This window comes from Solanum lycopersicum, chromosome 3 (assembly GCF_036512215.1).
Source record: "Solanum lycopersicum chromosome 3, SLM_r2.1".
NCBI classification, from domain to species: Eukaryota; Viridiplantae; Streptophyta; class Magnoliopsida; order Solanales; family Solanaceae; genus Solanum; species Solanum lycopersicum.
Window position 1 is genome coordinate 9,156,119 of NC_090802.1, and position 14,806 is coordinate 9,170,924.

A 14,806-nucleotide genomic window follows, 5' to 3' on the forward strand; every position below is an offset into this window, starting at 1 on the left:
ACGGGTTATTAGACTATATTTATTGATAATATCTCATTTTAAATTCTCTTGTGATATATAAAGAGACTAAATAAATTTTCTTTGGTAATTATGAATGAATGCTATTGCAGCAACAATGGTTAAAGCTTTAACGAATAGTCTATAGGTTACGAGTTGGAATCTAGATTAGGTCTCAATTTTAGGTATATTTTTAAAAATAGACTCTTTGAATCTATTAGTATTTAAGTAATTTTTAATTTTATATTGCTTTGGTAAATATGATTGTAAAAGTTTATATTTGAATTATTTCACAAAATTGAAGATTTTTCACTATTATAAGTCGAATCATTATGATGAAAATAAATGTAATAGATATAATATTATATGAGTTATGCTCTCTCACAAATACAAGTCAGTTGGATGGAATTATATATGCATGATCAAGTTATAATCGGATAATACAATAAGTTATGGTATATATCGATCTTTGATCAATTTATCTTCAAATAATAGGGGTTATTAGACCATATCTATTGATAATATCACAATTTAAATTTTATAGTGATACTTATTAAACAAATGATATGAAGAGAGTAAATAATCCCTTTCGTAATTATGAACGAATAATATTGCAATGCGAATGGTTAAAAATTAAACGAATAGTCTATAGGTCACGAGTTCAAATCTAGGTTATGTCCCAATTTTAGGTCTTTTAAAAAAAATTAGAATATTTGAAATTTTTAGGATTTACATATTTTTTAAATTAATTTTTTTGGTAAATAAGATTGTAAAAATTTATATTTGGATTGTTTCACAAAAACTGAAGATTTTTCATTATTGTAAGCCGAATTATTATGATGAAAATAAATGTAATGGATATAGTATTAAATGAGTTATGCTCTCTCACAAATACAAGTTAATTGAATGCGATTATATATGCATGATCAAGTTTTAATTGGATAATACAATTAATTATGGTACATGTCAACTTTTGATCAATTTATCTTCACATTTTAGTAGTTATTAGACTATATTTAATGATGATATCTCATTTTGAATTACTAGTGATATTCAATAAACTACTGATATGAAAGAGAGTAAATAAATTTCCTTTCGTATTAATGAATGAATGTTATTGCAGCGCAAATAATTAAAAATTAAACAAATAGTCTATAAGTCACGAGTTCGAATCTAAGTTTAGGTCTTTAATTTTATGTATTTTTTAGTTTTTTTTCAAGTTTATAGGTCACGAGAATTTTAGTTTTTTTTTTCTAGGCCTATCGTATATACCATCAAAATCTTCATGATTTTGGGACAAAAAACTATCATCCTTATCTTATTAAAATTATATAATTCTAAAAATCTTGAACAACAAATTAATCAACAAAATAAAATAAAACTGATGAATACAGTAAAAAAAAAAGAGTAAAACAAGAGAGAGAAGATAAAGAAAGAAAAAAATCAAGAGTAATTTTCTATTTATTTTGGAGAGAGGCAACAAGTAATGGAACCTTGAGCTATTTGGTCATTTATCCATGTTTTATCAATTCATGTAAAAAAAAAAAAGTGTCTTACCATTTAGCAATACTCTCATCTAAAATGAAACACAAAAGGTAGGAAAGTTTGGTGGTGGGGACAGTGGTGCTGATTCTAAAGCTAAGAATAATAGATAAGAGTTTACAAACATTCTCAACTTGGATTTTTGTGAGAACAGTGTGTTGCTACTGTGGCAGACAAAAATCAGAAAAAAACAACTTATCTTTTTTATGGGTCGATTTCTTTGTGTTATTATTTTTTTCTCTCAAAATTTTACATCTTCACGTCATTTATATATAATATGCTTTTCACACTCTATTTGCTTTCTTGTTGTAGCTCAAAACTAGTTTCATTATATTCCATTGTGCCGCATCAAGGCTAATTTCGAAACTTCTTCAGTGAGTTTTTTCTTTCTTTTTTTTTAATGCATGTTTCATCATTTATTTTTTCTGATTCTGCAAAGGGGGTTAGATTTTGAAAATTTATCGTTAAATATTTATTTTGTTAAAAAAATTGATTAGATTTTGAACATATAATCTTCGAATACGTATATTGGAAATGACTTCTGTATAGGTAGGGTAGGTAACGTTTGTATATATTCTATTGTGTCAGACTCCACTTATGAGATACATGTTTTTGTTGTTGATTTTTCAAATATTTTCAAATTTTCAAAAAAAAAATTGGTCTGAGTGGAGGTTTTTTGGTACTTTCACTCGTAGAACTTCCAAATTTTATTCAACTAAAATGCATATCTAAATGCAATTTCAAATTTTAGAAAGTCAAATTTTCATGTTTTGTAAAAAAAAGGGAGTTTAGTGTTTTCCTCTTTGCCTGGTTATTAGTTTATATATATATTTATGTTTCCCTCGAAAAATATTGAATTCATTTGAAACTTACTTACAAAAAGTAAGTAGTATATAAACTCTCATCCTCCAATGTCCTTTTATTTTTATAATCAAAGATGCTATGTCTTAGAAATTTACGTTTGCCTTATGAAACACCTTTTTTTTGGGTGGTAGTGGTTGTTTGTTCATATTTGTGCATTTTTCCAGAATCAGTTGATGCTTTTTGTCTAAAAATTTGAGTGGTGCACTTCAATTCATACCATTCTGATATGTGTCTTTGCTGTGACAGGTTCTTTTCTATTTGTATAGCCTCTGATGTTCAAGAAACTATAACTAGCATATTACAAATCAGCAAAGAAATAACTTTTTTTTTCTTGTTGAAGGCCTAAAAAAGCTCTGAATTTTAGATCAGAGGTGAAGAGAATTCGCGCCAGAAGATGAAGTATATGAAGCTTGGATCTAAGCCTGATCAGTTTCAGACTCAAGGAGATAGTATCAGGTGAATAATGAACTTAAAATTTTGGTGAATGCTGTTGTGTTTTGTTTGTTCTGCTTTTGATATGTGTTACTCGAGTAGAGGGTCTTTCAAGACTACAATGGGTTTGTTGTTGTCGTTATTTCTTATGTCCAGATGATTTTAAGTTTTATGCACTGATCGATGAGGTAGAGGTATTTATATGATCAGGTCACTTATGAGGCAGTTACAAGTAAATTTCTATGATAGGTATTAATAGGTAACATGGTAAAATATTAACCTACTAGACAGATTAAATTTTACTGATTATGTAAAAAAGTCTTTATATTGTTGGTGTATATGAGTTGAAGTCTTTCTAGATAGGGTACTTTTTATATTACTATAGTGCTATGGTGTTGGAACTTTGTTGTCTTCATTTAAGTTCAGCTTTTTCCTCCCATATTACAAACACAGAAAGCACATCATGATGTATAATTTTGATGAAAAATGTTTTTGTGGTTATAGTTGCTTAAATCAATCTTCAACTGTTTGGTTGGGTAAAAAATTGAAATCCTAAGTTTGGCTGAATTGCGGGGACTCATCACTTTCGATGTTGCATCCGTGTCAGATTCTTCAAAAGTATAATACTTTTGGAGAATCCGACATACACTTGTTGACATTTTGTGGAGTCCGAACAACATAGGAGCTTGGTTGGTTTTGCAGGTGGCATTTGAAGCTGAATATGAGTAGCAAAAAATTGAAAATGATGTTAGCATGATGGTTGGTAGAAGCACTGTGATATGGAGTAGCAATAGAGAAAGTTTCATAAATGGTTTATATACACACTTAGTAGATATCAAATGTTTTTCTTGAAACATAAGGTTTCGACAAATTTAGATCATCAAACATCAGAAGACTATTTTGTCAACAAAAATATATTCTTGAAAAATGTTGTTTTTCAAACTAGACTGGACCTTTAAGTTAAATGTTTTCACATTTTTTGGCCTCTACAGAAACTCGTTTTGAATATTTTCGATCACTTCTAACAATCAAAAGAATTATTTTTGACCACTTCCATTATCACACGAGAACTAATCTGGGTTATTGCCTTCTTCTTGATTCCTCACTTATCAAATTTCATAACATGCATATCCAAATCAAGATAGATAGAAGCCCTTTTGCTGCCATTGATTTATAGTCTAATTTACCTACTCTAAACTCTTGTCTTGTTCTAACTCATTGAAATGATGTGTTTATATTTTGACTTGTATAACCTGTCTGAGCTCATTTATTTCACATTTTCAGTAAAAGTAAAAGAAAACGGTATATTTCTCGTTGTGTTCGTTTCAACTAATACTGTGTTGATCCAGTTGAAACCTTGAAGGTAAAGTAGTATATAGGTTTCTTTGCCTTCTGTGAACTAGGTTCCAATAGTTTGGAAAGAAGTGTTGGTGATACTCGGGAAACTGTGCTAATAGTGTTATCTCTTCTTCCATGCCTCCCCGAATGTACAACTATGAAAATCACAGTGATGGTGTGACTGCTCAGGGACTGCTCCAATACATTTTTAGGCTGTAAATATGTTGGTCGCTTTACATAGCAAGGAACTTATTGCTTAAGGGTCATTTTCTCAAATTGGAAATGAAAGTTATGCTTCAGGAAGGGAAACATACACCATTGTTACATGACAGAGAGTTAACAAACACACCCCGCTTTCTGTGTGCAAATCTAGAATGAAGGAAAAGGATAAGTATGCCACAAGCTTTAGATCATGTGGAAGTTATAAGCCCTTCATGAAAATAAGACTTTTAACATTCATATATTTTGGATAGCTCCGTTGTTAGTTTGTAAACCTCCAGGTTTTAGTCTACGCATATCAACTTATATAGCATTTGTTGTTTCAAATATTTGCTTGTAGTTATTCGTCTACGTTTCACATATGAAGAAGTGATGTGGTAATTTGAGATTAATGGTAAAGTTTTCATTTGGCATATGATCTATGAACTTTATATTCAGGTATGTAGCAGCTGAATTGGCAACTGACATGATTATTAATGTTGGAGATGTGAAATTTTACCTCCACAAGGTAAGTAACCTTTCTTATTCCATATTTGTCAACTGTTTTCTGCATGAGAAATAGCAATACTAATAGAAGTACATTTTCTTCAGTTCCCCCTTCTGTTGAAGAGTTATCGCTTACAGAAACTGATTGCGTGTACAAACGAGGAAAATATTGATGAAATCAACATCCATGATATACCTGGTGGACCTGCTGCTTTTGAAGTGTGTGCAAAGTTCTGTTATAATATGACAGTAACTTTAAATGCATATAATGTCGTTGCAGCTCGTTGTGCAGCAGAGTACTTGGAAATGTATGAGTCAGTTGAGAAGGGAAATCTTATCTACAAGATTGAAGTTTTTCTTACGTCTAGCATCTTCCGGAGCTGGAAAGACTCCATCATTGTTCTTCAGACCACAAAAGCTTTTCTTCCCTGGTCCGAGGAATTGAAAATCGTTAGTCATTGTCTGGAATCCGTAGCTTCTAAAGCTTCTGTAGACACCTCAAAGGTGGACTGGTCTTACACTTATAACCATAAAAAACTTCCATCCGAAAACGGAAGTGATCTGCACTGTAATGCTATAAGCTGTCAACAGCTTGTTCCAATAGATTGGTGGGTTGAGGACCTTTGTGAGCTTCATATTGATTTGTATAAACGGGTCATAGTAACAATAAAAACAAAAGGAAGGATTTCTTCAGAAGCAATAGGTGAAGCACTGAAAGCATATGCCAACCGGAGGCTCCCGGGATTCAGCAAGGGCAGTATACGAGGAAGTGATCCTGAAAAGTATCGGTACATGGTTGATACGATTACTTGGTTGTTGCCCAAAGAGAAGAACAGTGTTTCCTGCAGTTTCTTGATCAAATTGCTGCAAACATCTATTGCATGCGAATGTGGACAAACGATGAGAAGTGAACTGAAGAGGAGGATTAGCCTGCATATGGAAGATGCAACAGTAGGTGACTTACTAATTCGAGCTCCAGATAGTGAGACTATTATATTCGATATTGACATAGTACACGACCTGGTAGAGAATTTCATGTTGCATCAAAAGAGAGGTCAGATTGATAGTTCTGCAGATAATAAATTCCACGATATATGGCCCCCGTTTGCATCCGATGATTCCGAAGTAAAGGTGGCTAGGGTAATCGATGGATACCTTGCTGAAGTTGCTAGAGATCCAAATCTACCGGTATCGAAGTTTATCAATCTTGCAGAATTGGTCTCTAGCTTCTCTAGACCTTCCCATGATGGAATTTACCGCGCTATTGACATGTATCTCAAGGTATCATTTTGTACTTCTCTTGTCTGAGTTGCAGTCTGTGTTCATGTAAGCTCGAGAGCGTCACTCTCGACTCGAGAGTGAAAAATGCCAATATTATGTGAAGAATTTCTCATCAAGGATCATGAATGATCATTGTTTTGTTTTGACAGGAACATCCTGGGATAACTAAAAGCGAGAGAAAAAGAATTTGTAGGCTAATGGACTGCAGGAAGCTATCAGCTGAGGCCTGCATGCATGCTGTGCAGAACGAGCGCCTTCCTGTACGAATAGTTGTACAAGTTCTGTTCTTTGAGCAACTCAGAGCCACAGCATCATCCGGTGGTGGCAGCACTCCTGACCTGACTAGACCGGTCAAATCTTTGCTCCCAGTGGGATCTCAGAGGTGCTCCACATCAGCTACATCCAACATCGAGGACAATTCAGATGCTGTGCTCACAGCCAAGGAACTTAAAGATCTGAAAGGTGAGCTTGCAACTCTAAGATTGAGAGACAGAGGAGATAACAATTGTAGTAACTCGAATGACATGATAAAAAATGCTGCAACGGTTGACGATAGCAAAGTGAGGAGTTCAGTCATGTCCAAAAAGATGTTCTCAAAACTATGGTCAAATAAAGATAGACAAAGTGAGAATAGCAGCTCAGATACATCAGAAAGCCCATCATCTTCTAATGCAGGGGAAACAAAGTCTACCTCTTGTAGAGTGGGAGGCATTCCCTCTCTTAATATTAGCTGAAAAGTAGCCACGAGTTCAAAACCGACCAGAGACCTGTGCCCGATATTTAGGAGGAGAAGGATAAAGGAACGTGTCCATTTGAGCCTTGTGCTCGCTGGGAGATTTCTCGTTTATAGAAGAAAAAAACATAGCATAGCTGTTGCAGTCCCTGTTGACTCTAGGCTATCCACTTAGAGAAAGTATAGATTAGGGCAAAGGTAAGTTTTTATAGAGGGAAACAAGTTCTATGGTAGCTTTCAAATTCTTTCCCGAAAAGTTTACTCGCTGTTAATAAGTGGCTCCCATACACCAATTGTATCATATTCTTGACAATTAAAATCTCTAATATTATCAATTGTAGCTGTATATTTCCTTTTTGCAAACTTATAACCTTTGGGTTTAAAATGGAAGTGATGAGTGCTTAGCGACTGTATTAGCTATACTTTCACTATTTACTATCGGGAAAAGGGTCAAATATGCCCCTAAACTATTTGAAAAGGTTTAGATATACCCCATTTAAAGTTTGGCCCAGTCATGCTCTCGTCTTCCAACTTTTCGCCCAAATATGCCCCTATGGGCGTTAGTTGGTATGTTGGACGTATCTAACTCATTTTCATTTATTTAAATGCCACATGGCATTGCCATATCATTTTAACCTTGCCACATGACATTTAAATGAAAAAAAAGGGTATTGTCACGTCCCGAGCCTACACCCTGGACGTTGCCGTCACCTAATGACCATTGTTGGCCTTGAGTTTGGCTTACTTAAATCAGCGGAAGACTGAACATAGAATATAACTTTAAAATAGTACTTAGTAAGAATGGAAACTTTAAGTCTTTACAAATGAAATGAAAGACCAAAGAAAACTAATATTGTCTATCTATGAAGCCTCTAAAATAAAGATGGATGTTGAGACAGGACCCGCAATCATCTTAATAACTAAAAACTAAATCAAATAGCTAAATGATAAAGATGTCATCCGAAATGAAGGGAGGCTCACCAACTGACTCTGAGCTGCTAACTGGATCAACGGCACGCCAAACGGTGATCCTAGTTACATGCGTCTGCATCATAAACGATGCAAGCCAACTGACATCAGCACATTGAATGTACAAGTATGCGAGTCGAAATGCTAACAACGCTTAAGCTTGAAAAAGAGTAAGAATGAACACTTACCATGATTCTGCTCAACTCATGAATAACTTACCTCATTCAATATAATGCAATTTGAAAATAAATGCAACATAAAGAAAATTGTCTGAAACATGTTGAAATCTTTGAATGTATGCAAGATACAATTAACACTGGTATGTATGTAAAAATACAATTAAATTGATGTATATAAGAATACAATAACTGTTTTGGGAGTTTCTCTAACCGACAACCATCACTTAAGAGCTACAATGATGATACAACGATTTACCTCACGCTGCCAGCACATCCTATACCCGACCAAAGGTATAAGATCTTAACTGCCTAATGGATCCACTAGTCTACAATGAAAGGGGTTCATCTAAAAAGTATGAATCTTTTCTACCCATGGTGGCTACATGGTTTATATGGGCAGTGAGTTGTGTAGACTCTCCCTCATATTGGTGTTCAATACTACTCTCAAAATATACTGACTCTTATGTTTTAAGAACATACTGATTCTATGTTTGAGATTAGTGCTCAAAATACTTAGCTTAAATGCTATTTTGGAAATCTTAGTTTCCCTGTTTGCTTCTTATAGAAAACTATCGTTGTTTTCTGAAAACTTGCCCTAAGGCTGCTTGGAAATCAAAGTTTCCTTACTTGAATAAGCGTGAAAACATTTTTAAGTCTCTGTTGGAATACTCAGTCCTCATATACCTTTGAAGAAAAGAACTTCAACTTAACTCTTTGCTTAGCTTGAAACTTGAGTCTTAAAAACAAGATTTAAATGTTTAATAAGACTCTTGAAAATCTTTAAGAACTTTACTTTGCCTTACTTCTTAACTTTAAACTTGACTCTTAACTTTCTTGACTTTGATCTTAACTTTCCTTGAATTGAATTATGAATTCAAGGTTATGATTTGAGTTCTTTAACGATTTCTATATGTTTAGAAATCATTTGAAGTAATTAGAATTAATGGAAGGTGTTAATGTACCTTGGAATGACTTAAATGGACTAAACTACGAAAACTTAACGAAAAATGTTGGGTTGGGCGTAGTGGTGGCGTGCCGTGCCAACCTCAGTTGAATAAGGCTTGGTTCTGGCGCACTGGGTGCGCACCGTGCCAGGCCTCTGTTGATTGAGGCCAATTTTTAGCGCACTTCTGGCGCGATGTTTCTGGCTTGCCCAGGTGTGTCTGATAGATTTTTCAACTCATTCTCAAATCCCAAAACACCTAAACCTCCAGAGTTCTATCCCCATACCCTTAGAATCATCAACACTATCAATACCCATTAGATCTAACTCAAAAATAACATTGAAAACTACTAATCAACATCAACAAGAATTCAATCAACTCAACCAAAAGAGATTCGACAAGATTTATCAAGAACTCACTTCAACTCATATGAACAATTTCAAAACTACAAAACTGAAGTAAGATTGATGTGTGGATGAATTAACTCAACAAGAAGTACCTCAATGGGGATCATTCCCGACGAATTCCACTAGAACCTATTGGTGTTCGTGGCGAAATCTTGCTCTCCCTCCCTTCTTCTTCTTCTTCTTCTTCTTCTCTTTTCTCCGAAGCCCTAATCGTAAAAATAATTTTTCTAATCTGACCAAAATCTGTTTTTACCCCAATTAAACCCTTAAATGATTTAGGAAATAAATGGATAAAAAGACTGTTTTGCCCTTATTAAAATCCTGATTGAACTTTCCTCGATCCAACTTCCGAAAGACATATCTCCCTCATACGATATTGAAATCGTGCAAACTCGGCGCCGTTGTAAAGATCTCTCCAAGGGCTTTCCAACCATTTAAAAAATTGACTCTAACTCATCCTGAGCTAGAAGTTATGGTCATTTGAAGATGACCAAAAACTCACTTTCTTAACTTAGGAAATTTCAAGATTTTTCCTTTTCTTTTCAAAAGTGATTATTTTGGTCTTCTTAACTTATTCTTAGCTAATTCGACTTACGAGATATTACAAGGATTCAGATCCATAAACACCTAATCCGATCCATAAATCAACCCCCTTTTAAAATAATCTATCCGACCCATTTTAAATAATTTTATTTAATTTTTATTTTTTTGGTAAATCACGAAAATGAGTAATTGATTAATAAAAAATAGGAAAAATATGAAAAAATAGAAAATAGACGCCAAAAATTCACAAATAAATGTAGTATTCTTAAACTAAAAAAATTCAATAATTTTTTATATTTTTTATTTTTTCGGTAAATCCCGAAAATGAGTAATAAAAGGTATGAAAAATATTAAATTAACGCCAAAAGTTCACAAATAAATATAGTAATATTTAATTCTACAATTTTTTTAATCTTTTTTTTTTGACAAATCCTCAAAATTACTTAATTTATTAATAAAAAAGGAAAAATGTGAAAATAAAGTATAAACTTTACGTAAAAAATTCACAAATAAATATAGTTACCTTAAATTCAATAATTTCAACAATTTTTTTTAAATTTTTTTCGGTAAATCTTGAAAATGAGTAATTGATTAATAAAAACTAGAAAAATATGAAAAAACTATAAAATTAACGCCAAAAGATCACAAATAAATAAAGTTTCAACAAATTGTTTTATTTAATATTTTTCATATTTTCTTATTTTTATTAATCAATTAATCATTTTTGGAATTTATGATAAAAATAAAAATTATTGAAATTGTTGGATTTAAGGTAACTATATTTATTTGTGATGTTTTGGTGTAAATTTTAAATTTTTTCATATTTTCCTCTTTTTATTAATAAATTACTCATTTTCAAGATTTTTTGAAGAAAAATAAAAAATAAAAAAATATTGAAATTATTTAATTTAAGGTTACTATATTTATTTTTGAATTTTTGGCGTTAATTTTATATTTATTTTTTATATTTTTTAGTAGTCAATTACTCACTTTCGAGATTTATCAATAAAAATAAAAATTTTAAAAAAAGTATTAAATTTGTTGAATTTAAGGTTACTATATTTATTTTTGAATTTTTGATGTTAATTTTATGTTTTTTTTCTTCATATTTTTTATAAATCAATAATTTTTATTTGGAATTTATCAAAAATAATTAAAGTGGGACTCACAGATTGACTAAAAAGGCATCCCTCTTGATTACAAAATTTTTTACAAAATACTTTATATATATATATATATCTATATATATATGTATATATGTATATATGTATGTATATATATGTATATATGTATGTATATATATATATATATATATGTATATATGTATGTATATATGTATGTATATATATATATACGTACATATATATATATATATACATATATATACATACATATATACATACATATATACATATATAGATATATAGATATATGTACATATATACATACATACATACATACATACATATATATATATATATATATATATAAAGTATTTTGTAAAAAATTTTGTAATCAAGAGGGATGCCTTTTTAGTCAATCTGTGAGTCCCACTTTACTCACTACAACACATCTGTACAAAAACTGTTGGGACGTGTAAAGGAATAAGACAGATACCGGTCCACGAGGACAATAATGCAAAAGAAGGAGCATCATTTCACGTGATGATGGGGCCCAGAAGCGTACCCGACTGAGATGATAAAATTCTCTTTTCTATAGAATCAAAACTCATCCCATAGTCGTCATCATTAGGATTTTGGGCAAATTGCATTGTTTCTAAGTGATATTCTGAGTTTACTTGACTACTTTTCTGTCTTTGAATTGGGCTTGAGTCTTTAATTATATGTTTATCTAGTTCCTATTTTTGTTTGAGTAATTTTTCTACTGTCTGGATAATGTGAAATTCAATGTCTTTAGTTTTCTGGGTATATAGATATATACTAGTCCTGGACACGTGCGTCTCTTGTTAGTCCATGTTGACTCATTTGAATATATATCTATTATTTCTTCTAGTTGTTGATTATTTTCTTCTTTTGTCTTTTTATTTAATATCTTTGATAAAAAATTATTACTTATCATATTTCTGGAATAACTTGCTCTTGGTCTTTCTTCTCTTGGTCTAGTTGGAAAAATGTCCATTTTTTCTGTTTTTTAATTATTTTTTCTTTTTGAGGAGTAATTTACAAAAACAATTAAAGCAGAATGAAATGAATTTCTGTAAAGACATAATATATACAACCAAAAATTATGATAAAAGTCAATATAAAAAGAAAAAATACAATAAATATAATAATAAAAGATATAATAAAAAAGGATACTTTCTTAGAAAATCTTCAGCCAGAAAACCATATTTGAATAAGGATAGACATGTTAGAAAATATAGAACAGATAGAAATTACAAAAATAATGATATTTCAATTTATATAGTGTGATATTTCAATTTACCAAAATAGTGTGATATTTCAATTTAAATAGTGTGAAATTTCAATTTAAGGTGATATTTCAATTTAAATAGTGTGATATTTCAATTTAAGGTGATATTTCAATTTAAACAGTGTGATATTTCAATTTAAGGTGATATTTCAATTTAAATAATGTGATATTTCAATTAAAATAAGGTTCAATAATTTCGTTAAACTTTTAATGTTGTAAAGTCCTACTCAGTACTCCTTCACTCTCTTGTTCTATTATGTAATTATCATATTAAGTTCTAGTTTTAACTTCCCTTTTTTTGTGATTTTTTTTATGGACTCTGTCCATTCATGAATCTATTAATATTGTTCATCTCTTTCCCTTAGCCTTTATTTTTAAGAGTAACTTCTTTAACCCCACCCCGGAATTGGTTATTCACAGTTCTTTTCTTAGAACTTTTAACCTGTCTCGTCCTAGGAATTTACAGATTAATCCATCGATACTTTTAAGAGGCTAAGAGACTAACCATATACTAGGTAAAATAGATTCATGATAATATTCAAAAATCAAAATAGATTCATGATAATATTTATATATTTACATGAACTCAGCAAAAATTAAACACACATAATTTACATATATGGGAAGTTTACTAGAAGCTTAAATATGAAAACTTACATTATTTAGAATAGAGTCAAGTTTCCCTTTCGGGAAACCCGAAAAGCTCCCAAGCTTTACTTAAACAAACTTACTAAAATAAAGCACTAAAGAACTGAAAACTTTTTAACAAAAGATAACTTATGATAAAGAGGTTGGTATGAGGATTTTCTGGGCTTTTATGTAGTGATTCTCTTTTCTTTTTCTCGCCTTTGTCACGACCCAAATCGGGACGCGACTGGCACCCACACTTACCCTCCTATGTGAGCGAACCAACCAATCTAAACCTTAACATTTCAATATAATATCGACAGAAAGAAATGCGGAAGACTTCAACTCATTAATAAAAACCAATTCCATAACTTCTAAAAAAACTCAACAACTATTATTATCCCCAAAATCTGGAAGTCATCATCACAAGAACATCTACTTCAAATTACTAAATCTAAGAGTATCTAAGAAGCTAAAATACATAAACAGCTAGTCCATGCCGGAACTTCAAGGCATCAAGACATGAAGAGGAGGATTCAGTCCAAGCTAGAAGCATTAGCTCACCCTGATATCCGGAGTAATGAAGACTGACTAGAGTTGCGGTTGAGTTGAAGACGATGATACGTTTGCTGCACTCCACAATTTAATCAAAAAGAAAACATACAAGTAGGGGTCAGTACAAAACACAGGTACTGAGTAGATATCATCGGCCAACTCAAAATAGAAAACAATATATATCAGATAATATCATAAAATCAACTACAATACTCAACATGCGGCATTTACAATTACCATAACCCTTGGTCTCAACACCAAGCTCATCAATGAGGACTCACGCCTCCCCATCATACTCATTTGGGAATTAGGTTCATTAAATTGAGTATATTAACATATTTCAAGATTCATTCTCTTTGCTAATCTTGGTGTCGGAACGTGACACCCGATCCATATATACTATCCTGGTACCGGAACGTGGCACCCGATCCATATTCTATCCTGGTGTCGGAACGTGACACTCCGATCCTCATATACTATCCTGGTACCGGAACGTGGCACCCGATCCATATTCTATCCTGGTGTCGGAACGTGACACTCCGATCCTCATATACTATCCTGGTACCGGAATGTGGCACCTGATCCATATTCTATCCTGGTGTCAGAACGTGACACTCCGATCCTCATATACTATCCTGGTACCGGAACGTGGCACCCGATCCCCTAATCTCACTACTTTCGTTCATCAAACCTTCTTTTATACTAAGGCATCATCATTAACAAAGTACATTAGGGTTTCTTTTTCAAGATTTAGGATTCAATAGCTTCATCATGCTTATTTTATCACAAATATATAATCACAACATGCAAACACATAATTAAGCATATAGAAGGGTTTAGAACACTACCCAATACATATCATTCGCTATTAAGAGTTTACTACGAATAGTATAAAAACCATAACCTACCTCCACCGAAGATTTGTGATCAAGCAAGCAATTTTCTCAAGGCTTTGTTTTCTCTTCGTTTCCCTCTTGTCTCGATCGATCCTCTCTCTCTCTTCTTGTTCTTTCTATTTTTCTTATTCAAACACTCTTTCCTTTACCCTAATTAGCATATAATTAAGTATAAAATAATGATGAATTAACCCACTAATTAACTCAAGGTTACCTCTTTTAGCCCCCAAGTAATTGAGTTATTAATAGTAAACCACTGACTTTATAATTATAAGCCGGAATTGTCCAAAACGCCCCTTAAAATAATTACAGAAATCCGACCCAGCCTGGGATTACGCAGCTTGTGACGGCCCATCGTGCC

At 32.1% G+C, this 14,806-nt stretch overlaps 1 protein-coding gene across 6 annotated transcripts; it reads left to right on the forward strand.

Moving 5' to 3' along the window:
• The first annotated feature begins 1,675 nt into the window (after nucleotides 1-1,675).
• Nucleotides 1,676-7,238, forward strand: LOC101243866 (phototropic-responsive NPH3 family protein NPY4). Of its 6 annotated transcripts, none has more exons than XM_069296310.1 (6): nucleotides 1,684-1,913; nucleotides 2,568-2,649; nucleotides 2,744-2,859; nucleotides 4,831-4,900; nucleotides 4,984-6,159; nucleotides 6,309-7,238. In XM_069296310.1, exons 3-6 carry the CDS (start codon nucleotides 2,798-2,800, stop codon nucleotides 6,891-6,893), a joined length of 1,893 nt encoding a protein of 630 aa, XP_069152411.1. In that variant the 5' UTR covers nucleotides 1,684-1,913; nucleotides 2,568-2,649; nucleotides 2,744-2,797; the 3' UTR covers nucleotides 6,894-7,238. The 6 variants fall into 6 exon arrangements, with proteins under 6 accessions (XP_010317780.2, XP_069152411.1, XP_069152413.1 ...); XM_069296311.1 differs by lacking the exon at nucleotides 1,684-1,913 and adding an exon at nucleotides 2,399-2,421; XM_010319478.4 differs by lacking the exon at nucleotides 2,568-2,649 and having other exon boundaries at nucleotides 1,676-1,913.
• Nucleotides 7,239-14,806: the final 7,568 nt, after the last annotated feature.

What these genes read in the sequence shown, in the direction of transcription:
- LOC101243866 (XM_010319478.4), top strand. Translation starts at nt 2,798, where the DNA reads ATGAAGTATATGAAGCTTGGATCTAAGCCTGATCAGTTTCAGACTCAA. An exon ending in TGAAATTTTACCTCCACAAG is followed by an intron (nt 4,901 to 4,983) that starts GTAAGTAACCTT and finishes CATTTTCTTCAG; the next exon opens with TTCCCCCTTCTGTTGAAGAG. An exon ending in CTATTGACATGTATCTCAAG is followed by an intron (nt 6,160 to 6,308) that starts GTATCATTTTGT and finishes TTGTTTTGACAG; the next exon opens with GAACATCCTGGGATAACTAA.